Source organism: Mobula hypostoma, chromosome 1, assembly GCF_963921235.1.
Source record: "Mobula hypostoma chromosome 1, sMobHyp1.1, whole genome shotgun sequence".
In the NCBI taxonomy this organism is placed as follows: Eukaryota; Metazoa; Chordata; class Chondrichthyes; order Myliobatiformes; family Myliobatidae; genus Mobula; species Mobula hypostoma.
This window is the reverse complement of record NC_086097.1, coordinates 136,930,591-136,956,297: the sequence shown is the minus strand read 5'-3', so window position 1 is coordinate 136,956,297 and position 25,707 is coordinate 136,930,591. Positions and strand designations below refer to the sequence as shown.

Here is a 25,707-nt window from a genome sequence, read left to right as displayed (position 1 = left end):
CTCCCTCAGTATCCCGGGTATGTAATTCTATGGGTATTGGCAAAACTTTGCTCCTTGGCCCCATCAAGTTGTTGGTGGATCTTGAATATTCAATTCTGGAGTGACTGACCTCTTTCACACACTCCTGTTTTCACTTCCCTTAAATGGACTTTGCTCTCCAAGCACCAGGGCATATGTAAAAGTAGTACCCACCCTGTAACTGAGTGGCATTATTCAGAGTGATTGGCAGGAACTGTGCAGTCATGTAGACCACTCCTAGGAAACTGACAAGAACAAAAATCCTGGTGAATGCATGCAGAAAATTCGCCAAAACATAGTTGGCAGGATGAGAGGAAGGCTGAGCTGAATAATGCCAGCTGTGTGTTAAATGATGGCTAATATGTCTGATTGTGGTACTTGGCAGATATTACAAAGTAGTTACAGTTATCATCTTGGGATCACCCTGTTGCTCATTCTAATGCAGATATTTTGGAAGACAGTTGGGGCTTTATTTACCACCATGGACCCAATCCAATGCTTAATGCATGAACTGATATTTCCGCACATACTTCCTAATGGAATGCAGTGACATTGTTCATTAACATGTAAGCTCAGCATCAAATTCATCCACACCCGCCTCTCAGGGTGCTATTCAAAGGAGCTAAAATCAGAGGAAGCTGTTGATCCCATAATTTCTGCTCCCAAGTTCAAACTGAGGTTCCACAGTGAGTAGGAAGACAAAGGAGATCAAAGATGCTGGAATCTGGAACAAGAACTAGCAAGTTTGAAGTATATTAGTGCTGTGCCTCTCTGCCTGCTGGAGGTGTAGAACTCCATATTTACAATTCAGACCACAAACCATAACCACTTATGGCTAAAGACAGACCAATAGAGAATGACGCTATCTTCAGCTCTTTGTGTTTAAGCCAGTGAAGAAATTCCCATATATCATTCTGGAATCCAAACCAAAATTAAATACCTCACTACAGGTTAAGTATGGAGTAAGTTTGTTGTCCCAGACCAGAACTGGAACATAAGCAAGCTGACTAAGTTTTAATATTGGTTTAGAGACTCATACTCGACCTAATGGCCAGCTCTAACCAGCTAAATGTGAGTATGTGATGAAGCTAACACCATCTCCTCTCTGCATATAACAACAGAGCATGGAGGATCTCTTTAAAAGAATTCATCAGGTTCTGACACAACCATCTCATTGTAATAATAATGCTTCAAACCTGCACATTTGTGCAAATCCCTTGAGCTTTGTTGGCTTTCTCAAGGTGAACTATGAGCTACAGTCTTTTTTTAAAAAAATGCTTTCATTGCTCCAACCATAACATCCTGGATCAGAGACAGATGTAAATAAAGCAATGCACAATTTCCTGTGTGCTCATCCATTTAATTTGGATATAAAGAGTAAGATTGGGACAATGTTATAGAGCAGAATCCTTAATGCATTGATTTAGTTTTCATTTTTTTATCTTTTGCATTGATTTTGTTATTTGTTTCAACACTTAGAATATATAACGCTACTGCACAGTAGAGGCCCTTCGGTTTTCGACGTTGTGCTGACCATGTAGCCTACTCTAAGATCAATCTGATCCTTCCCGCCTACATAGCCCTACCGGAGAGCTTCTTAAAAATCCCTAATGTATTTGCCTGTAGCACCTGAAGAGTTACGTGCATTTAATTACAGATTTTTTATATTAAACTTTATGAACAATGTTAACACATTAGGAAATGTAACAACTTTTTCACAATAGGAGGGGAGGAAAGTGAACTATGAACTTGCTTATGGCTGAGTCTTCAGTCTGCTTCCAGGTTTTAGTAAATATCCAGGGGTATGATTTACCAAATTCATTTGCTGCAAAATACCTTTGACACTTTTTTCAAAGAACTTGGATGAGACCCTCTATGCTTTGTACAATGTCTTTGTGTTTGATTATTTATATGATTGTACTGTATATTGTTTAAAAGATCTATCGTTCTCATAGCCTTTGTTCAGTTATCCCTGACAGTTGCTTGTAATATATTTGCAAACCAAAAATCCTATGTTTTGTGATTAAAAGTCTGTATTCTCTTGAAATTCCCAAGATACATTGTTAATAATATAGGCAACACCCAATAAGGAATATTTATAAACATTAAACATTAACAGCTTTCCATCCCACCCACCCCGTCAGTTCTGTGATATCCTTTTCTCTCCAGAAATAATATTGATGCTATGAGTGAAAGCACTAAGGTGTTTCTTTTAAGGGAAGACTTCAGTAAATTAACTCCTTTATCAACAATTTTATACTGGTTACCAATTATATTAAAATTATTTTTTGTTAGTTTTGTATGTTTTTTCTGCACTATTATTCTAACTTAAAGAGTACAGGTCTGTTAACAATCTAGAAAAGGTATTTTAAACATCTATTATTAAATACCTGTATAATGATAAATATTATTATATAAAATGTAAAAAGGGCTAATTAATGCTCAAATGTATAATGCTTTAAAAAATTTTCTTTTTGGATCATTTTGCAACATTTTCATTTGATGTTTTCGAAGATCGTCAACTACATGGAAAATAATAATACAAATGAAACAATGGCAGAGTTTGCTTTGAGAGCCTCAAGTTTTCCTGATGTTCATAATAAAGTTAAATGCTCATTTCCTTTCCCCTGTGGGGCAGCCAGTTTTGATGCAAGGTCTTTACGAGCCCCATATCTGTCTGAATCAATATGCTTAAAGCAGTTAGTGCATCTGTGCTGTGGAATTAATGTTGCATTGAATGACCTCATAGGGGAGTCCAGGAGTCCCAGGTTCCCCTGGAGCTGCAGGAAGTCCCGGTCCTCAGGGCGACATAGGACCTCCCGTAAGTAGAACGTCTACTGGTCGTACCTCTGCCAATGATAAAGCATTGTTCAACTAGAATTAGAGGAAAAATGACGCAGAAAATTAATCTCTTATTTCAGTGACGAGATATCAGTAGGAATGTGTTGTGATAGGCCAACATTTGAATATTTTGAGCAAGAAACAGATGTGCAGATGCTTTTTTTTTGTTCTGACTGGATAATCATTGCAGCAGAGCCACAGATGTTCTCTTAGACTTGAAATACACAACAAGATGGACGATAAGCACCATAGAGTATTTCTATCTTCGGTGATGGGATGGCTTTATTGGCATTTTACCTTTGAATGTATCTAGCTTTGTGTGGACTTCAGTACATAGCATATTGAGTATTTCTGCATGGGAACAGTCCTCTTGCCCCACGATGTTTGTGCGAAGCACAACGTTGAATTAAACTAAATTTCTTCTGACTGCAAAGGAACCATATCCTGCCTCCATTTTCTCCATATTCATGCATCTCCCTAACAGCCTCTTAAATGCCACTACCATATATTCCATCACCTTCCATGGCAGCCATTCCATGCACCCAACACTCCTATTGTTTAAAGAAAAACTTGAGCAGTACATTTCACCCTAAATGCATGTCCTCGAGTTTGACATTTCTAACCCAGAAAAAAAATGTTGATCTTCTATCTTATCTATGCCTCTCATAGTTTTTTAAACTTCCATCAGGTCTCCCCTCAGCCTCTTCTACTCCAGAGATGACAACCCAAATTTGTCCAACTTCCCCTTATTGCACATGCCCTCTAATCCAGGCAAGATCCTAGTTAACACACACAAAATGCTGGAGGGACTCAGCAGGTTGGGCAGCATCTATGGAAAAGAGTAAATGTCAATGTTTTGGGCCGAGACCCTTCATCAGGACTCACTAGGACTTTCTCATTTTATTTACTCTTTTCCGTAGATGCCCCCTGGCCTGCTAAGTTCCTCCAGCATTTTGTGTGCATTGTTTGGATTTTCTGGTCAAAATCCTGGCTAACCTCTGCTGTGGCTTTTTCAAAATCTCCTTTTTCATCCTACAATAGGGTGACCAGAAATGTACACAATATTCTCAAGTGCTGCCTAACTAAAGATTTATAAAGAAAGCTATGAAGTCTATTGAAGACCACAGTTCTAGGTGGAATTGAAGGGGAGTTGATCATATTTGTGACATGACCTGCCATCTCTAGTTGCCTCATACCACACACCATAGCTATGTCCATCCTCATGATCCCTGGCCCCTTTACCCATCACAACTTCTATAACTGGGAAACACTAACGTTCCAGGAAGATGAAAGTGCTCAATTTCATTCTGATGCCCCGGTAATTTTTGATGAGAAGCCTCTTGGACATTGATCTTCAGATCTCGGGAGTCTGAGCCAGAAAATGTGTGCCTCCACTCCCTATCCCCCAGTGTGGAATTTTCTTGGAAGTTTCTCCCTCTACTTTTCCATTGGCACTAGGAAAAGTTGGTATTCCAGGAATGGATTCCTGGCCCCAACTGATCTGATCTTGAACAACTGAAAGAGCGATCGATTGTCCCATTTGCCACTTTATTTCCAGCACGGAGTTCTTCTTCCCTCAGGGCCACAGGGTCTTTTCCCTCTTCTTTAGCCATGTTTCTCAAAGCTGGCACCAGGAGGCTTCCAATATGTATGTCCATTCATTAAATCAGTAGGTCCTGCTTTCAAAAGTGGAGTCCAGCATCCATATGTTACAAGTTTGAATGTAGCATTGGATGACTTCTGTATCCCTGCTCTCCAGTTGACACCTGTTGCTAAAGCTGTATTTAATGTAATACAGTGGCTTTAACAGTTCAGTTCAGTATTGATGCACCAGTGTCAATGAGGAATGAGAAACCCATTTGTAGGATTCTATTATATTATTAAAAGGCAATGAACGAGCCTACAAATTCTGACGAGTCTGAACACTGAACAGGCCAAACTAAATAAACATTCCCTCAGTTAATTACACTCTACAATATACGTGACATATCTGGAACTTCCTCACTCTCAATAGTTCTAGCCAAAGTTTGATTGAAGTTGTTTCTCTGTTAGATTCTAATTTAGAGCAAACTTTTCCAGTCAGTCAGCAGACACTATCTATTCATTATAACCACAGAAAGGATCTATCCCACAGAAAGAAAGTGACTTTACAAAGTTGTAGGTTTCTTAGAAGAGTCGGTGAATGTGACCCTGGCATGAACAAATTTGCTGAAAATGCTTGCTTTTACTTATGGGGACAAGTTGGGTGAAGTCACATGGATCTGATCTTCAGTGGGAACTTTAAACAATGACAGCCGTTGTGTGGAAAATGAGGAAAGTTACTGATTGAAATCTGTAAGAATTGTGTATCAGGAAACCCAGTAATTGCTGGTGTGTAACGGATTTGCTCTCTTTAGCTAAAGTCATGCTTCTGACAATGAATTATGTCGGGATAACAAGTGATTCGGGAACACAGAACAGTTTGACATTATCTCTTTGGAAAATATGGGCTCCCTGTTTTCACAAATTAGTGGCTGCAGGACCAATGATTAGGATTAGGAACTTTCATCGTTGTTTTCCTTGAATAGTTACGTAGTATGTCATCGGAGGGCATTTGGCCCATCACATGCTGCTAGCACCCAGCCAAAGAGTCCCATCACTCCATTCTCCATCTCATTTCCCTGTACTTTCACTATGTATTTTCTCTCATCTTCCATTGACTCCCCTTTTATTACTTTGACACTTAACTAAACTACCATAATTTCAGTGGCCAGTTAACCAAGCAGCACGACTTTGGAATGTGGGAGGAAATTGGAGCACCTGGAGTCAACCCACACAGTCACAGGGAGATCAAGCAAACACTGACAGCACCCAAGGTCAGGATTGGAGCTGTGAGACAGCAGCACTACCTCTTGTGCTGTCCCTTCACTGGTGTTCTACTTGGAGTCAGAGAGCTTTGGGTTGACTTAGTTCTGGTTTTTCAGTACCTTTGACACCAGTGAGGGTGATCTATGGATTACAAGGATATTCTTGCTCCCCAAGAAGTTCAAAATCTGAGCTTTGGGGCTAGCTATGAATGATCAGTCCAAGCAGGGAACATTAGAATGTGTTGCAAGTGCTTAATGTTATGGCTCAGAGCTACAATGATTCAGGATTTGTTGAAGTCACCAAATCTTTGCAAAATCCTCTACATTCCATTGTGGGTTAGATTTTCTTTTTAGAACATTTCAACAGACTTGCATGATATACATCACTGTTCCTGTAATCCAGCTGTTAATACGCAGGAACACATTGAGTAAATGGAAAACTAGGAAAATGAGAAGTGGCCTGACTGAAATACGTGAAACACTGCAGTGTCTTGACTGGACGTTACCTCTTACAGATGAATGTAGAAGTCACTCTAATCTTCCTCAACAATTATAGACCACCTCTTGCATTAACATGGACTTGTTTCTAACTGTGTCTCTGCATTACTATCTTGTTTTGCACATTCTTTTTTCCCAGGGCAGAATTAACTTAACATGAGGGTGCATAATTTTAAGGTGACTGGAGGGAAGTATAGTGGGGATGTCAGAGGTAGGTTTGGTTTTCCATATAGAGAGTAGTAGGTGCAGGGAACTTGCTACTGGGGTGGTGGTAGAGGGAGATACATTAGAGATACATTGAGTTGTTCAGATAGGCACAGAGATGAAAGAAAAGTGGAGGGCTATGTGGGAGAGAAGAATTAGGTTGATCTTGGAGTAGGTTAAAGGTTGGCACAACATTGTGTGCTCTACTAATCTGTTCTTCGTGATTTTATGTAACTCAAGGGATCTCCCTTGTGAAAGTCCACAGAGAATATGTGTGAAAATAAAGGGCAGGAAGAAATGAACAGCAAGTTCTGTGGAAAAGTAAAAGCTGAGTTTATTGTCATGTGCATAAATACATGTATACACAAGTGCAAAGAAAAACTTACAACATTACAAACACAGCACTAGAGACACAACATTTATATGAAAACACTAACATACATTCTACGAGAAAGAACACAGTTGGAACAAGAATAAAAGACCATTGTCATGCAAAGTGGCAATGGTGTCACTATACTTGAGGTAGTGATTAGAGTTGTTCTGGTTGGTTCAAGAAAAAGGATGAAATGAGAAGGGGCAGGAGAGAGATGAGAGGAGGAAAGAAGTCAGCAAAGACAAGCTGGGCTGAACGGCTGTTTCTGTGGTGTAGACTCGAGGTGCTTGTTGTCTCTAAACTTCATATATTTCTGTTTAATCTACTCTTAATTCTGTTGCAGGGTCCTCCTGGTCTGAAAGGAGAAAGGGGCCCAAGGGTAAGTCTGGATAAATTAGTTTTAAATAATGTTACGTTAGAATTCACTACATGGGATTTACTGTGCAGTAGCCTCAGCGCCTGCTTTGGCAGTTTTATTTTGATTACATGGTAATCTGTAGAATGGTGTATTAAACTAGCAGTTAATAAATTAAAACAAAAATCGCTGTCTTGTTGGCGTGGTCTTTGATGGCAGTTCTTTACTGAACTGCTGGGAGTACAGGTTTCAGGACTCCCACATGAAACCAGTTGTTTCAAACTTCCTGGCTAGGCGCTGTTTGCTCTCTGAACAGCTCCTAAACTTTTCTGGTGATTTCCTGCTGCAGTATACCAACTTCCATGTAGAATCCAGGAATAGAGGTCTTCCTGCCTTTTCTTAGCTTTGTTGTTGGAGAAGATGTACTTGGGGATTGTTCAACATACTGGTCACAGAGAATGCACCTCTGGAGATGCAGGAGTGAACATCTCATTGGTCCTGGGTTACAGTGATCAGATCCTGGCTATTCCAAACTGCATTGACCAAGTCAAATAGGTTAAAAGCAGGTTGCCCAGGCTAGGTGTACATAATCCTCTTGTGTGTTCCCTTATTGCAGCCATCTTTGACTCACGTTTGTGTGTGTTCATAGAGAGAACTTGTGGTCATGCTGGAATGTATGGCAACACTTGCAGCCTGCCCTCAATACATCCTTGGGTGAATTGGTTGTTAATGCAAATGACGCATTTTACTGTACATTTCCATATGCACAATAAATAAATCTGAATCTTATAGATAGAAAAATGGTGTTCTTTTGAAACTCACAAGCACCCTTTCCTCTTTGGGAAAGCACACTTTCCCGAAACTCATTGGGACTGTTTCCAGCAGGCCATTTAAACTCGCTAGGTTCACTAGAAAATTTATTGTAACATGGTGTAACGTCTAAAGAAAAATTAAATTCAAACTGTTGGGGTATTAATGGCAATTACATCCAGTCGTCCGGAGAATTTGCCAGAGTGGCATCACCATTCGTGGTCTTGTGGACACAATCCATTCAAATTATAACTTTAGAATTTAAAGACAAAACAGTACTTTTACTGGGACAATGGTGTACTGCAAATGACAATGGATGTCCTTTGTGAAACTCTTTCAGGGAGTAGGCCAGAGTGTTGAAGTTTTAGTGTCTTTTGTTTCTCTTGTGGGTGTTTAAAGGGCATTCCTTCTGTAAAATAGCACTGAGAAGAGGCAGGTCATGCCCTCTGGGTAAAATTGCTCCTGGCATTTCCACCTGTGTGAATTCATTGGAGAAACGAACATAGGATTGTACTCCCACTGTTCATCTACAACCACAGATAACTATAGCTATGGAATCTATATTACAACAAAACTATCTGATTTATTCAGTACTTCTAACATAGTAAAACTTTCTAAGTGCCTCTCAGATTGCACTTAGGTTGAGTGTGACAGTAAAGGCAATTAAATGTTGTGGCAAAAAGTAATACTGAAGGAAGGAGGATAGGAGAAGCTGAGTATCTGGAGTACGGAGCCTAAACATTGGTAAGCAGGACCGGCACTGGTGGAAGTAGAGGGTGTGGAAGAAGTTGGAACAAGGGAAGTGATGAGAGGCCAAAGGATTTTATAGAACTGCAGCTGGTTAGAGAGAGAAAATTGTCTTTGACCACTAGTGTTAACCTTATTAGAGTTAGGCTGCCATCTGTACTCGCATTACATCAGAGAGAGACTGCAGAAGAGAGTGAGAGAGAGAGAGAAAGAGAAAGTCTTCGGAGTTAGAATAAAAGTAAGAATGAGAGAGAGAGAGAGAGAGAGATAGTGTTAGAGATAGAGAGAGAGAGATGGTTTACCTCTGAAATTCACCAGGGCCCTGGCTCCTGCACTTCTCCGAAAGTCACTGGGACCCTGTTTCCCAGGACCCTCACACTTTAAAATTTACTGGGTTCATTGTAACATTATAAAATGGTGTAGCATCTAAAATACGTGAATTTAACTGGTATGTGGGTATTAATGGGAATAATATTCAATAGAGTGGAGAATTTGCTAGTGTGGCACTGACTTTAAAATATTCTGGTCTTTAAGATGGTGAAGCTATCTATGAGGAGATGAATTCGGGTACTATCTTCGGGTGTTAGGTGATGGCTGCCACAGACAAATTCGTCTTCCTTCGAAGAGATTTTGACCAAATGTAAAACACACTGGTACCTGCCCAGTTTGTGGCTTCTACAGGGCTCATTGAAATAGGCATACAAGGAACATGCATTGAATAATTGCCAGAGGCATTGGAAATAGTAAAAAAAAGAATATGTTCTAAAATTATGGTTTGAATGCACCATGTCCACAAGGCTATAATTATTTTACTCTCTTGTAGGCTTAATGACTTTATACTTCATCCAATGGGGATTATGCGCTGAGGAACCAATGAGGGTAGAGTTTAGTTAAGACCTCGTGCAATGAGAAATTAATGTTCTTGTTGTAAAGGCACTAAAGGAAAAAGTTACCATATTGCAACGGAATTTTGCATCCCTTTTGAAAGTGGCGAAACTCTGTCCTAAAGCTAAACAGACCATGAAGTTATGAAGGGAGAGCTGGCTGTGATTGATTAGAAAGTATAGTGGACAGCCCATGACTAGAATTTGCAGAAATACAATCTCTTAGGGCATAGAAACTCCAGCAGGAGAACCGGTCCATTCATGACTGCCAGGAGAATTAAAGATGGTATTAAGTCCAAGATGAGGACTGTAAAGTTGCCAGAAATTACAGGAGGCCTGAGGATTAGGTGGATTTTAGGCTCGGTGAATGAGGGCCAACAATTGTTAAAGAAACGCTGGCTAGAATATGAGAGTTAACTGGTAAGAAATCTAAAAGTGGGCTGTTAAAAGGTGTGTAAAAGGAAAATGATGAGTGAAAGTTAACGTGGGCTCCTCGCAGCAGTATGGGAATAAGACTGTGGCAGTAGAATTAAACAATTTAAGAAACCTGTCAGTAAACCCAGAGAACAAAGAGCTTAGTGACAATGAGCAGCTGAAAAAACCTGAAGGAACTGAAAGCTCTTGATTAGTCATGGGGTCAAAGGTATCTGGGAGAAGGTAGGAAAATGGGGTTGAGCGAGATGATAGCTCAACCATCGTGGAATGGGAGAGAAGACTTGTTTGGCTGAATGGCCTAATTCTGCTCTTATGTCTTATGGTCTTAATGAAATAAGTGGAAAAAGTGGAGAGTTTGCTGAGACTATGATCCAATAAATGCCAAGGACTTGAAGACTTGCATCCCAAAACTTTGTAAGAGTAATTAGATATAGTGAACGACTTGGGTATTGCCTTCCATAAAATTCATGAATTATTCTTTAGGTGTTAAGAATAACAGTTAAAACAGAGATTAAAAATTGGGAAGTACTGAGCAACAGACACAAAGTTCCAGAGAAACTCTGTGGGTTTAGTAGCATCTATGGAGGGAGACGAACAGTGGACATGTTGGGCTGAGACCCTTCGTCAGGACTGGAAAGGGACAGAAGCCAGAATGAAAGGGAGGGAGAAAGGCAGGAGCGCAAGTAGGCCGGAAATAGGTGAATCCAGGTGGGTGGGGGAAGGGAGATGGGAGGAAATGAATTGGGAAGTACTGATGTTGTAGACTAATGCCAATAAAAGGAAAAGCATTGGAGTTAACGAAATATGTAATAACAGAACGTCTTGAAAAGAATGATGGGATTGAGCAGAGTCCATGTGGATTTAAGAAAGGAAAGTCATGTTTGGAGCTTTAGAGGATGTCACTCTTTGAACAGGTAAAGGGGATGTGATGCAGTTGGACTTCCAGAAGATATTCCTCAAGGCCCTGTATAGAAGGATGATCAACAAGTTTAGAACAGATTAGGATGGGGATAAATTACAAACATGGGTTGAGTATTGGTGATAGGGCATAAAACATGGGAAAAATATTACTTTTTCTTGGGTTGACAGGTTGTGACCAGTGGGTTATCAGATAGTTCGGCGACTGAGCGCTAGTAGATAAAGGTGAAACTATCCATGCCAATACACAAAAAGAAAAGCAGAATATTTTTGAATAGTGACAGATTGGCTAATGTTCATATTCCAAGGGACCTAGTTGATTTTATATAAAAGTCACTGAACGTCAAAGTGAAGATGCACAAAAGGATTAGGAAGGTTAAAGGTATATTGGCCTCTATTATGAGAAGTCTTACAGGGCCTTGTTGGGGTTGCACCTGGAGTACATGGGCAATTTTGGTCTCCTTACCTACAAAAGGATATAGGTGCGATAGAGGGAGAATGCAGTAACGATTCGCTAGACTACTTCCCAGATAGTCAGTTTACCATGTGAGGGGACAGATTGATTAGAATATACCTGTGTTGCATTTAGAAGGATGGGAGATCTAATTGAATTTTGCCTCATTCTCCAGCATTTGATATGGTGGCAGCAGGGAGATGAGTCTAAAACCAAGGGGTATGGAAAGTTTAAGACTGAGTTGAGGAGAAATTCCTTCATGCAGAGGTTGAAAACCTTAGGAATTCTCCATCCCATAGATCCATGGAAGCTTAAATGCAGAACTCAATAAAAACAGTAATGGAGAGATTTCCAGATATTAAGGGGATCGAGGGATGGGAGTTAGTATAGGTCAATCTGTAGAACTAACTTGAAGGGTTGAATGGCCTGCCTTTATTTCCATGGAAACAGAAGGAATAAGTGTTCTTGGGCATTTCCACCTATATGGATCTAATGGGAGAAATTACACATGAATGTTAGCTTTCTGAAATATGGTACAGTTGTAACCATAGATTATAGTTCTGCATAGTCAACAGAAATGGATGAAATACATGATAGTACAAACAATGTCAGATCAAACTGAATGATGACTTCCCTGGGCAATCATTGCTGAAGCAGAAACTGTATTAAACCTGTGTTCTAACAGATAGTGCTATCTCTCCAAACTAATCTCACAGCCTTCTGTTGTAGCCATTGCATTATTCTTAAAACTGTCAGAGTTTTTTTAGACTCTGCCTAAACCCTTTTTACTGTTGATACTGTTTCAGGGAGATGCCCAGTCACAGGGAATGGTTCGTGTCATTGCCCAGCAAGTGTGTGAGCAGCTTATCCAGAGTGAGTAGTTCTGTACAGGACCTGCGGGGGATTTGATGGAAGTGGCTTGGGCTGGCAGAGTGGATAGAGCTGCTGTCACTCTGCGTCAGATGACCCAGGTACAATCCTGACCTCTTGTGTCGTCTGCGTGGAGTTTGCACCTTCTCTCTGTGGGTTCCCCCACCCCCCACATCCCAAAGATGCACAAGTTGTGTGTTTATTGGCCACTGTAAATTGCCCCACATGTAGGTAAGTGATATACTCTATGGGAAAGTTGTTTAGAAGGTGTGGAGAATAAAAAAAATGGGATTGATGTAGCATTAGTGTAAGTGAGTGATTGATGGTTGACGTGGACATTGTGGGCCAAAGGGTCTGTTTCTGTGTTGTGCCTTACTATGGCACCAGAGGCCTTTGTGATTGTCACACTTCAGCATTTTCTTTATTTCTTTCAAATTGTTTGAAAAGACATTTGAGGTGGACAAGTCAATACCTCAGCTGGCTGTACCACAGCGCTACGATGCATCTTAATGTCAGAATGTTCGGCTTTCCACCTCAGAACAAGGTGGTTCTGGCTTGAAGTTCCACTTTTGAGACGGGGACACAAAATCAGCGCACACATTCCGGTACAGTGCTGACTTTCAGGTCCGCCAGGGACGTAAAAGATCCTGTGGTGTTTTTATTATCTGGAAAAGATTGGTGTTCTCTCTAATGTCCGAAGTCAATATTCATCCCTCATCAAACGAGACCAGAACAGATCATCTGGTCAGTGCCTCACTGATGTTTGTAAGAGGCAGCTGTTCTTCAACTGACTGCTGCATTTCCTGTATTAGAAACAAATCGCCAACTCTTGTTATGAGTCGATCTGTAAAAGAGCAAACAAAGCAGTGTGTCCGTGTCTAGTGGGATAGAATTGAAAAGGTTTACACTTGTGCAGCTGTTGTTAAGAGGAAGTTTAATAAACACTTGAAGGGAAATGAGATCAAAGGTCCTGCTCATAGGAAACTCGTGTGAGGTAGAAGGACTAAAATGCCATACGCTTTGTGAAATTCTGTATGGTCACGTCTACAGATGGTTCAGAGGTTAGAAGACATCTATTTCAATAGTGCTGGAATCATTCCTGCAAAGATGTTGCTTTGTTCTTGGGGCCACGGCAAGCTCTGAGCAGGTACCCATGGAATGGGTGTTAATGTCTGGGTACTCTCTCTCCTTAGGTCACTTATCACGATACAACTCCATTCTCAACCATGTCCCCAGCAACTCTGTCCAAGTGAGGGCAGCGCCAGGGCCCCCAGGAGAACCAGGCCGCGAGGGGCCTGCAGGCCCACCAGGAGAACCAGGTCCTCAAGGTCGACCAGGATTCCCCGGCACATCAGGAATACCAGGCCGACCAGGGGAAAGAGGTAACAATATAAATGATTGGAGCTCCTCCAGCCCGCCGTGCCGGTGCTAGGCCTTTGAAAATGCTCCCTAACTTTTCCCTTAAGGCTCAATGACAGCTTCTATGCCACTGCTAACACACTCTTGAATGACATCTTGTATGAAAATACTGAGCTCTTGACTTCATAGTCTACCTTGTTGTGGTCCTTGTCTACCTACACTGCACTTTCTCTACCTTGTTTTGAAATTATCTTTATGGATCGTATTCAAAAGCAAGTTTTTCCACTGTATCTTGGTAACTATGACAATGATAAACTAATACTAATATGTTCCCTTTTCAAGTGGTAACCCAATTTCCTTCAGGAAGTGCTTATAGAACTTACTTCTGCCACCCATTCAGGCTGTGCATTCTGAAATATTTCTCCTCATCTGTTTCTCCCGTGGACCGTTTTAAATTAATGTCCTCTGGTCACTGACACTCTTGCCATTGGGAGCATTTTTAAAAAAATTTACTGAAAACATTTCATAATTTTGAACACGTCTGTTAAACCTGCCCTTAACCTGCTCTCCTGTCAGGAGAATTTCTCTGCCAAGAAAGAAACAGGTTGCAGTTAACAGAAGGAAAAACAGACAGTGAAGACAGCTTTGGAAACAAGAAATAAAATATTTGTCATTAAAATTCACCAATGCAGCAACCCATGTAGTATTCTCACTAACAAGGTAGCTGTCAGAACAGATATTAGAACTTGCATATTAAATATCCAGATGGGGAGCACAAAGGCAAGCTGTAATATGAGGGACATTCAAAAGGTTTAGTGGAGCCGGGGGCTATTTAACTCCTTAAGTTGTGATCCATCATTCAATGAGATCAAGGCTCACATGTACCTCAACTTTATCTCTTTGGTTCCACAACCTTTAATACACTCTGCATGACAAAGATCCATCACTCTCAGAGTGAAATATTCCCCTTGACCTCCAGCCTGAAAAGTCAAGAATCCCAGCTTTGCCCCACCCTCCTGTGTGAGGAGAAGCTTCCCGACATCAGCTCCAAACAACCTGCTCTGATCTTCTGGCCCTTGATCTGGACTCTCTGCACTAGGGAAAACATCTGTGGATCATCTTAAACATCTCTCTCGGATCATTTGCATAGCCTGTCTGTATTTTTAACCCTTTCCTTCCTGGTGAATCTGTTCTGCACCTCAAAGGGCAATACGTTCTCCCTGTTCTCACATGAATCTAGCTGGCTGAAGCAGGACGCTGTCCAATACAGACTACACTTAATGAGAGGGGAGAGGAGTGCCTTAGAATCATGCCAAAATATAGATGCACACCTATGACAGAGCAACAGATAAGGAGCATCATCCTGCTGAGGATAATAAAGGTGCATGTTGCAGTCATTCAAATCCTAAAAGCCTGAAAGAATTCCAATATCACTCGGCAGGCCATGCAGCATCTAAGGGGGAGAAACAGAGTTAATATTTCAGGCCACACAAGCATTCAGAAGAATGTCACAATATAAATAGCTGTTGGAAATTTCAAGCAGCGAACAACAGCAGGTTTGCAACACCAGTCATTATCCCTTTTCTTCCACCTGGGGAAGGGATGAGTTACCTGGGTTGATTTGATATTTCATTAGCTAGAAGAGCTGAAAGAAAAAGTTTCCTCACAGGATAAACAAAAGTAAAAGCTTAGTTCAGAATTGAAGCAAAACTCTCCTCGCCTCTGTTCTTTACACCCCCCTGAACATCACTTGGCCATTGAACTTGAAGATTTATCTAGTTGCCTGATTTGTATCCTGACAGCACCCAGCCACCTCTCTGTGGCCTTAACTAGGAAAGCTTCCTTAATATTAGTATAAATCAATTGTCAGCATCCACTGCTTTTTGTTGGACTCCCACTCCCCTCTGCTTCCCTCCTCCCAGGGACTGATCACGTCCCTTTGTCCCACATTTGACCCCGGTGAAATAAATTTCTTTAAATTCACCATGCTGATTTCTTCCAAAGTTTTAAAAACCTCATTTAACTGCTGATACTGGTGTGGTTCATTAATCTCTCCCCATTTTCTAGCCTTTGGAAACTGGTACCATGAAGATGTCTGGTTGACACAAAGGCTGTCATTTGGTTGACATGATGATGTGTATGGTACTGCTCTCAAAGTAAGCACTAGCTCATGTCATACGTTTGGCGGAGTCACTGAAGTCTCATTTTTCCTAGGTCTGACAGGTGAAAAGGGAGATCGGGGATCTCCAGGCGTCGGTAAGCAGGGCCTGAGAGGACCTCCCGGAGCACCAGGTAAAGTCCTTCTTGTATCTGTGTTGGTGATTCCAGCTCGGGCTGATGCTTCTCAAATTAATCGGCAGACTTTGTGAAAAATCTTCAGGTCCCACTTTAAGGTGTTGACCGTAAGGTCCAGGTTGACATACCGAGGGACAGCTGCACTGTTGGAGAGGTTGCCGTTCAGACATGCTATAAGGTTGAGGCATGCCTGCCCTTCCAGGTGGCTGTAAAAAAAAAAAATCCTTAGGCCATTATTTTTAAGATGGAAAGGGTTAAATATAGGCCAGCAAACCTGAGGTAGAACTCAGCAGGTTAGGTGGCATCTGTAGGTGGAAAGGAACTGTCAATGCTTCCAGTCAAACTTGCAGTATGAGACTTAACAGATAATCCAGTGTTGTTTTGTGGGATCTTTCTATGCACAATTTGACTACTGTATTACAACAGTCACCGTACTTTAATAGGGTGTTATTGACCATAGAAAGTTCTGGGGAGATGCCCGGTCCAAACAGCAGTGTAGAAATCATTTTGTGTCATACAAGGAGCAGAAGTTGACCATTTACTTAATGCTACAAACTAGGCTCAAATCCCGGCTCACTCCTATACCACAGTAAGGGAAGCTTTGGCAGTTGCATGAGCATGCAGGTTAAATATTTGTGGATGAATATTGTAACCTTCAGTTACAAATAGGAACTCCATCCCTCTTCATGACAACTGTCTGAAACTGAAACACTGTCGTGGTAGCCTTGCTGTTCTCTCCACCAGGCTCATGCCTGACTCATAGAACAGTACAGCACAGGGTCAGGCCCATCATCCCTTAGTGTCTGTACCCACCATAATGCTAAATTAAAGTAAATCCCTTCTGCCTGTACATGATTCATATCTCTCCATTCTCTGCATATTTATGTGTCTAACAACATTTTAATCCTCGCCATTATTCCAAGGGTATTACCAGTCCTCTGGAAGCCCATTCCCAGCACTTGCCAGTCTATGTGAAGATCACATGCCCCATACATCTCCTTTAAACCCTTCACCACTAAAACTGCCCATTGCCTGCTCTGTAATGCTGTGGGATTCTGCAGCCACAGCTCACCCAGAGCCATACTGGTAGAACAGTGGCGGAAACAAAGGGGTTAAGTTGACAGTGTTAGTAATACAATGGTAGCGGTGAGAAATTCAAATAAAATTCACCCCTGAACTCCTCTGCTACCGAACCTCTCACCCATGTTTGTTATTATTCAGAAGTACTCCCAGTCATCCACCCGGTTTCACTTCCCATAGTGAGGTCTCTCCAGTCTCTAGGCACTGCACTCCACCCCGGTGCATTTCAATTAGGCTCATTTGACGGAATCTCTGCCCAATTACCATCTACATTTAACCCATAGCATCAGAGGTCCCAGCACACTAGGCCACTGTCATACTAAGGTAAAGAGTGCTTACTGTTCCATGCCCAGAATGCATTTTGGAAAATCTGATCACTTGCCTGTCCTGCCTGCATACAGGGAGAGGCTAAAGATCAAAGCTCCAAAGATTAGGACAACAAAGAGGTGGTCATGGGAGGCAGAGGAGAGGCTAATGGATTGCTTCAAGTCAGTGGACTGGGCCATGAGGATCTGAACACATATACCATGGTTGTCACAGACTTTATGAAACAGTCGTAGAGGTGTGTGTACCAACGAAAATCATTCAGATTCTTTCCCAGCCAGAAGCCATGGATGAACCATGAGATCTGCAATCTGCTGAGGGCCAGATCAGTGGCATTTAGGTCAGATGACCAAGTACGATACAAGAGGTCTAGGAATGAGCTCTGGAAAGCCATCCCACGGGCAAAGTGACAATTTCAGGCTAAATTTGAGTCACTGAAGGACGCTCGACAGTTGTGGTAGGGCTTGAATGCTATCACCTCTTACGAAGTGAAATCTGGCAGCATAAGTGACAACAGGGCTTTGCTTCCTGATGAGCTCGATGCCTTCTATGCTCGCTTTTGCCATCAGAATATGGGGAACCTTCATGAACTCTCACAGCCCCTGATAACCCTCTGGTATCAGTCTCTGAGACTCACCGACATGAGAGCATCCTTCAGGAGGATGAACCCATGGAAATAACTTGATCCAGACAGGCTACCTGGCCGAGTATTAAAGACTTGTCTTGATCAACTGGCTGGAGTTTTCACCAATATCTTTAGCCTCTCATTTCAGTAGTCTGAGGTACCCACCTGCTTCAACCAGGCTTCAGTTATAGCAGTACCAAAGAACATGGTAACCTACCTCAGTAACTGTCGTCTGGTAGCACTTACGTTCACTATGATGAAGTGTTTTCAGAGGCTGGTGTTGAAACATATCAACTCCTGCCTGAGAAGTGTCTTGGATCCACTCCAATTTGCCTACTGTCACAACAGGACCACAGCAGATGCCATTTCATTGACTCTTTGCTCAACCCTGGAACATCTGGACAGCAAAGATACATACATCAGGATGCTCTTCATTGACTACAGCTTGGCATTCAGTACTATCATCTCTTCAAAACTAATCAATAAGCTTCAAGATCTTGGCCTCAATACCTCCTTGTGCAATTGGATCCTTGATTTCGTCACTTGCAGACCCCAGTCAGTCTGGACTGGCACATCTCCTCCAGAATCTCCATCATCACAGGTGCACCTGTATGCTTAGCCCCTTGCTCTATTCACTTACACTAATGACTGTGGCTAAGCACAGCATCAGTGACATACTGCCTTTGGCTGAATCAAAGGTGGTGACAAATGAGCATATAGGAGAGAGATTGAAAATCTGGCTGAGTGGCGCCATTTTAAACTGTTTTTCCAGATTAAGGTGGTGCTGCAAGCAGACATCACTGTGAACTTTATTCCTCTCACTTTTTCTCAAATGATCACTATAGCAATAGCCTGTAACTTCCCTTGTGAAGTGCCTGTACAAGCTGGCATTTTTGCGGTGTGACTTGAGGTCTTGAAGGTTCAGGACGATGTGTTATGGGCCGAATCGAGGCCGTGGGGCCTGGGTCTGAGAGCAGGGTAAGAGCTAATGTTTGGCCACTGCTGCAATCAGAAGCGGCAGAGTCGAGGTGAGGCCTGGGCCTAAGAGGGTGGAACAAGCCCAAGTTTGACCGATTTAAATACCTGGCCGAGTTGAAAAGGTCGGGTACGGCGGGCCGAATCGAAGTGGTGGATTCCGGGCCCGAGGGTATCGAAGCGGTGGGTCCCGGGTCTGAGAGTGAGGCTGATTTAAATCTTGGGCTAGATTGAAAATGTCTGGGTGTTGGGGCCGGAGGCAAGGGACAGGCCAGTGTTCAGCTCACTGCTCCGCGAGGTTTACTCACCTCTGCACTGAACTGAGGCTGTGGCCTGCAACTAACAGGCTCCTGCATTGGTTGTGGCAGCTTTGTGGCTGTGAACTCACTTTCGTGAAATTCAGTTGCAAATGTTATTTGCTTACCTTTGTTTTCTTTTTGCACACTGGCTGTTTGACGATCTTTTTTAAAATGGGTTCTGTTGGGTTTCTTTGTTTTGTTGCTGCCGTAAGGAGACGAATCTCAAGGTTGTATACATACTTTAATAAATGTAATTTGAACTTTGAAGCAACCTCTCACTCAATGTCAGGAGGACCAAGGAGCTGATTATTAACTTCAGCGGGAGGAAACCAGGGGACTGTGAGCCCTAATCGGGGGGGCGGTCAGAGGTAGAGAGGGTCAGCAACTTTAAATTCCTCGGCGTTCTCATTTCAGAGGACCTGTCCTGGGCCCAGCACGTAAGTGCAGTTACAAAGAAAGCAAAGAAGTTTGTGAGGATTCAGCATGACATCTAAAACTTTGATAAACCTCAATCGATGTGTGGTGGATAGTACATTGACATGGCTGCATCACATCCTGGTATGGAGACACCAATGCCTTTGAACGGTAAATTCTACAAAAAGTCCAGAGTCCATCATGGGTAGAACCCTCCCCACCCTTGAGCACATCTACCTGGAAAGCAGCATCCATCATCAGGGCTCCTCACACCCAGGTCTTGCTCTCTTCTTGCTGTTGCCACCAGGAAAGTGTAGAAGCCTCAGTACTCACATCATCAGGGTGAGGAACCCCTCAACCATCAGGATTTGAACCAATGGGGTCACTTCACTTACCCCAACACAGAAATGTTCCCACAGCCTATGGACTCGCTTTCAAGGACTCTTCATCTTCTCTTCTGGATATTTATTGCTCATTTATTATTTTTCATTTTTCATTTGTATTTGCACAGTTTGTTACCTTTTGCACATTGATTGCTTGTCCGTCCTGTTGTGTGCAGTCTTTCACTGAATTTATTATGGTTCTTGGATTTACTGAGTGTGCCCACAAGAAAGTTATAGTGTTGTATATAGTGATATATTTTATTTGATAATAACTTTACTTTGAACTTTGAACACAGGCAGCAAGATCTGATTACCCATTTGCCCCGTGCTGGCTGACTTTCACCAGCTCCTGTTAAACAGCGCAGCAGATTCAAATCCTCATTCTTTTTAAAAATTCCTCTACAGTTTAGTCCCTACCTTTATAACCCCCTCCAGCCTGGTGACCGTTCTATGTATGTCTTTAATCACTCTACCAATGACAGCCACGCCTTCCATTGTCTTGATTCTGGCTCTGGAATTCCATCCTGGAGGGATGTTTTAAAAGCGAGAGGTGTCACGTCAATCCAGTTAGTTGTCATGGCAGGAAGCTAATTGGTTTCACAGGGACATCACTGCCATTGTCATTCTTACCCTCGCTTAACTTCTCCTGTGTTCCACAAGACATCAGTGGATAGCCAGACTGAATGGGAGTGGGACTGAGATGTTCAGAATTTGACCATGACATTAGAACAGTGGTCCCCAACCACCGGGCTGCAGACCCGTACGGGGCTGCAAAGCATGTGCTACCGGGCTGTGAGGAAACGATGTGAGTCAGCTGCACCTCTCCTCATTCCCTGTCATGCACTGTTGAACTCGAACGTAGGGTGGCCAACTGTCCCGTATTTGCCGGGACATCCCGTATATTGGGCTAAATTGGTTTGTCCCATACGGGACCACCCTTGACCCGTATTTCCCCCACTAAGATAGAGCGTTCCTATGAAACCTTTTGTGCTGAAATGGCGTAAAACGAAGAAGCAATTGCCATTAATTTATATGGGAAAATTTTTGAGCATTCCCAGACCCAAAAAATAACCTACCAAATCATACCAAGTAACACATGAAACCTAAAGTAACACTAACATATAGTAAAAGCAGGAATGATATGATAAATACACAGCCTATATAAAGTAGAAATAATGTATGTACAGTATAGTAAGGAAGATTAAGGCAAAACCGATTTGTGGAAAAATATCAGCATGTATACACAGGTGCCCGCGCAAGGATTCATGGTCATGGTCATCTTTCTCGGGGTAAACTCAAGCGTCCCGTATTTGACTGCTACTTTTGTCCTTTACTTGGGTGAGAAAGTTGGCAATACTAACTGTAAAAGACATGTTGAGGTGAGCTTTAACCCTACTTGAACACCCACCCCCGGTCGGCCGGTCTGCAAGAATATTGTCAATATTAAACTGGCCTGTGGTGCAAAAAAGATTGGGGACCCCTGCATTAGAACAGATGAGAAAAGGTTTGGTCAGAGGTAAGTATTAGTAAGTATCTTAAAGAAGGAGAAACAGTGAGATGCAGAAGCTAATGAAGGAATTGTGGAACCAGGCAGCTAAAGGCAGGATCAACAATAGAGAGGTGAAGTGTGAAGCAACTGTTCACTTGTGTCTAAACCTGCTGTGTTCATCTCCGTCTCTATTACAGGCCCTCAGGGTGAGGGACGGACTGGGCGCCAAGGACCTCCGGGGCTCCCAGGACAACAAGGTAGCTCGGGACGTACAGGACCTAGAGGACAAAGAGGACCACCTGGACCACCAGGTTACTGTGATGCCTCTACCTGTGCTGGCTACAATATTGGAGGTAGGGCATACTACTTACTGCCTGTGCTCCTGCACCTTACCGCTGCTCTGGTTGCTATGCCTCCGTTTTGCAGAGCAAAAAATGTCAGGAAACGCTAAGTTTGCCCTTTTGTATTTTGTCTTTTTTGTTGGTGTCACTGATTTTAAGCCTTAAGCTTCAGATACAAACAAATCTGTTGCTGCTTTCCCTGCTGAGGCACAGCTTTGTTTTGGTTGTACAGTGGCATGCAAAAGTTTGGGCACCCAGGTCAAAGTTTCTGTTACTGTGAATAGCTAAGCGGGTAAAAGATGACCGGATTTCCAAAAGGCATAAAGTTAAAGATGACACATTCCCTTAACATTTTAAGCAAGAAGACTTTTTTATTTCCATCTTTTACAGTTTCAAAATAACAAAAAAGGAAAAGCAAAAGTTTGGGCACCCTGCATGGTCAGTACTTAGTAACACCCCCTTTGGCAAGTATCACAGCTTGTAAACGCTTTCTGTAGCCAGCTAAGAGTCTTTCAGTTCTTGTTTGGGGGATTTTCACCCATTCCTCCTTGCAAAAGGCTTCTAGTTCTGTGAGATTCTAGGGCCATCTTGCATGCACTGTTCTTTTGAGGTCTATCCACAGATTTTCAATGATGTTTAGGTCGGGGGACTGTGAGGGCCATGGCAAAACCTTCAGCTTGCACCCCTTGAGGTAATCCATCGTGGATTTTGAGGTGTGCTTAGAACTATTATCCTGTTGTAGAAGCCATCCTCTTTTCATCTTCGGCTTTTTTACAGATGGTGTGATGTTTGCTTCCAGAATTTGCTGGTATTTAATTGAATTCATTCTTCCCTCTGCCAGTGAAATGTTCCCCGTGCCACTGGCTGCAGCACAAGCCCAAAGCATGATCGATCCACCCCTGTGCTTAACAGTTGGAGAGGGGTTCTTTTCATGAAATTCTGCACCCATTTTTCTCCAAACATACCTTTGCTCATTGCAGCCAAAAAGTTCTATTTTAACTTCATCAGTCCACAGGACTTGTTTCCAAAATGCATCAGGCTAGTTTAGATGTTCCTTTGCAAACTTCTGACACTGAATTTTGGCCACAATGAGCAAAGGTATGTTTGGAGAAAAAAGGGTGTAGAATTTCATGAAAAGAACCCCTCTCCAACCGTTAAGCACGGGGGTGGATCGATCATGCTTTGGGCTTGTGTTGCAGCCAGTGGCACGGGGAACATAGTCATACTTCATTGATCCCAGGGGAAATTGGTTTTCGTTACAGTTGCACCATAAATAATTAAATAGTAATAAAACCATAAATAGTTAAATAGTAATATGTAAATTATGCCAGGAAATAAGTCCAGGATTCATAAGTTCAACATTTACTGGTAGAGGGTAGAATGAATTCAATTAAATACCAGCAAATTCTGGAAGCAAACATCCTATCGTCTGTAAAAAAAAGCCGAAGGTGAAAAGATGATGGCTTCTACAACAGGATAATGATCCTAAACACACCTCAGGATCCACGATGGACTACCTCAAGAGACTCAAGCTGAAGGTTTTTCCATGGCCCTCACAGTCCCCTGCTCTAAACATCATCGAGAATCTGTGGATAGACCTCAAAAGAGCAGTGCATGCAAGACGGCCCAAGAACCTCACAGAACTAGATGCCTTTTGCAAGGAGGAATGGGTGAAAATCTCCCAAACAAGAATTGAAAGACTCATAGCTGGGTACAGAAAGCATTTACAAACTGTGATATTTGCCAAAGGGGGTGTTACTAAGTACTGACCATGCAGGGTGCCCAAACTTTTGCTTCGGGCTCTTTTATTTTTTTGTTATTTTGAAACTGTAAAAGATGGAAATAAAAAAGTTTTGCTTAAAATATTAAAGAAATATGTCATCTTTAACTTTATGCCTACTGGAAATCAGTTCATCTTTTACTCGCTTAGCTATTCACAGTAACAGAAATTTTGACCGGGGGTGCCCAAACTTTTGCATACTACTGTATAAGCTGCAGCGGTTAGTACTGTGTCTATCGCTGTTACCGATGGAGCATAGGTAAAACAATTAAAGTACACTGCATTTGTAAGTAATGCACCCGCTGAAATGCATGAAGCTTCTCTGCAGCAATGTCCTGAGACTTTTACGTTCTTTGTTCTAAATTCATTCTAAGTTCTTTTCCTCTGCTAAAAAAAGACCATTTATTAAAAAATAGCAACAAAGGGGTTAAAAGTCAAAGAATCTACAGCTCTGTTACTGTAACAATAAATGAAACATGCCACCTCAAAGTGTGATTGAGGGAAACAGCATAGAGTCATGGGGGTGGGGGTGGGTAGACAGATGGCCTATACAACAGAAAACAGTGGTGATCAGGTTAATCAAATGTAGGTAAGGGCAGCGTAGCTACTACTATGCACCAGTTTCGGGGAACTTGGAGGAACATGATAAAGTAGCTTAAAGTCAGCATAGTTTCCTTAAGGTAAAATCTTGCCTGACAAATCTGTTGGAAGTCTTTGAGGAAATAACAAGCAGGATAGATAAAGGAGAATCAGTGGATATGGCATACTTGGATTTTCAGAAGGCCTTTGACAAGGTGCTGCATGCGAGGCTGATTAATAAAATAGAGCCCATGGGATTACAGGAAAAATACTAGCGTTGGTAGAGCACTGGCTGATTGGCAGGAGGCAGAGTGGAATAAAGGGAGCCATTTTGGGTTTAAACTAATTTGCAAGGGGGATGGGACCCTGAGTGAAAGGGCAGTAAAAGAAGTGCATGGAGTAAAGCCAGATCTAACATATAGAGAGGCTTTGGGGAAAGAGAAGCAGAATAAAGGGTGTAAAGGTAGGAGGGTAGAAGGGCCAAAGTGCATGCTCTTCAATGCAAGAAGCATCAGGAACAAAGGTGATGAACTGAGAGCTTGGATACATACGTGGAATTATGATGCATTGGCCATTACAGAGACTTGGCTGGCACCAGGGCAGGATTGTATTCTCAATATTCCTGGATTTCAGTGCTTTAAAAGGGATAGGGAGGGCGGAAAAAGGGGAGGAGGGTTTGCATTACTGGTCAGGGATACTATTACAGCTACAGAAAGGGTGGGTAATGTAGCAGGATCCTCTTTTGAGTCAGTATGGGTGGAAGTCAGGAACAGGAAGGGAGCAGTTACTCTATTGGGGGTATTCTATAGGCCCCCTGGTAGCAGCAGAGATACAGAGGAGCAGATTGGGAGGCAGATTTTGGAAGGGTGCAAAAATAACAGGGTTGTTATTATGGGTGACTTTAACTTCCCTAATATTGATTGGCACCTGATTAGTTCCAAGGGTTTAGATGGGGCAGAGTTTGGTAAGTATGTCCAGGACGGATTCCTGTCACAGTATGTGGACAGGCCGACCAGGGGGAATGCCATACTAGATCTAGTACTAGGTAATGAACCGGGTCAGGTCACATAACTCTCAGTGGGTGAGCATCTGGGGGACAGTGACCACCGCTCCCTGGCCTTTAGCATTGTCATGGAAAAGGATAGAATCAGAGAGGACAGGAAAATTTTTAATTGGGGAAGGGCAAATTATGAGGCTATGAGGCTATAAGGCTAGAACTTGTGGGTGTGAGTTGGGATGATGTTTTTACAGGGAAATGTACTATGGACATGTGATCGATTTTTAGAGATCTCTTGCAGGATGTTAGGGATAAATTTGTCCTGGTGAGGAAGATAAAGAATGGTAGGGTGAAGGAATCATGGGTGACAAGTGAGGTGGAAAATCTAGTCAGGTGGAAGAAGGCAGCATACATGAGGTTTAGGAAGCAAGGATCAGATGGGTCTATTGAGGAATATAGGGAAGCAAGAAAGGAGCTTAAGAAGGGGTTGAGAAGAGCAAGAAGGGGGCATGAG

The 25,707-nt window shown here is 42.3% G+C and overlaps 1 protein-coding gene across 5 annotated transcripts in view; it reads left to right on the top strand.

The window, feature by feature from the left end:
- The window catches only part of col14a1a (collagen, type XIV, alpha 1a), a 267,320-nt gene that overhangs the window by 233,627 nt on the left and 7,986 nt on the right, over positions 1 to 25,707 (top strand). For all 5 annotated transcript variants that reach the window (XM_063056387.1, XM_063056396.1, XM_063056368.1 and 2 more), the window contains 6 exons: positions 2,768 to 2,839; positions 7,124 to 7,159; positions 12,190 to 12,256; positions 13,447 to 13,635; positions 15,827 to 15,904; positions 21,694 to 21,849. In XM_063056387.1, the coding sequence (XP_062912457.1) occupies positions 2,768 to 2,839; positions 7,124 to 7,159; positions 12,190 to 12,256; positions 13,447 to 13,635; positions 15,827 to 15,904; positions 21,694 to 21,849 (598 nt within the window). The remainder of the gene's footprint in view (positions 1 to 2,767; positions 2,840 to 7,123; positions 7,160 to 12,189; positions 12,257 to 13,446; positions 13,636 to 15,826; positions 15,905 to 21,693; positions 21,850 to 25,707) is intronic.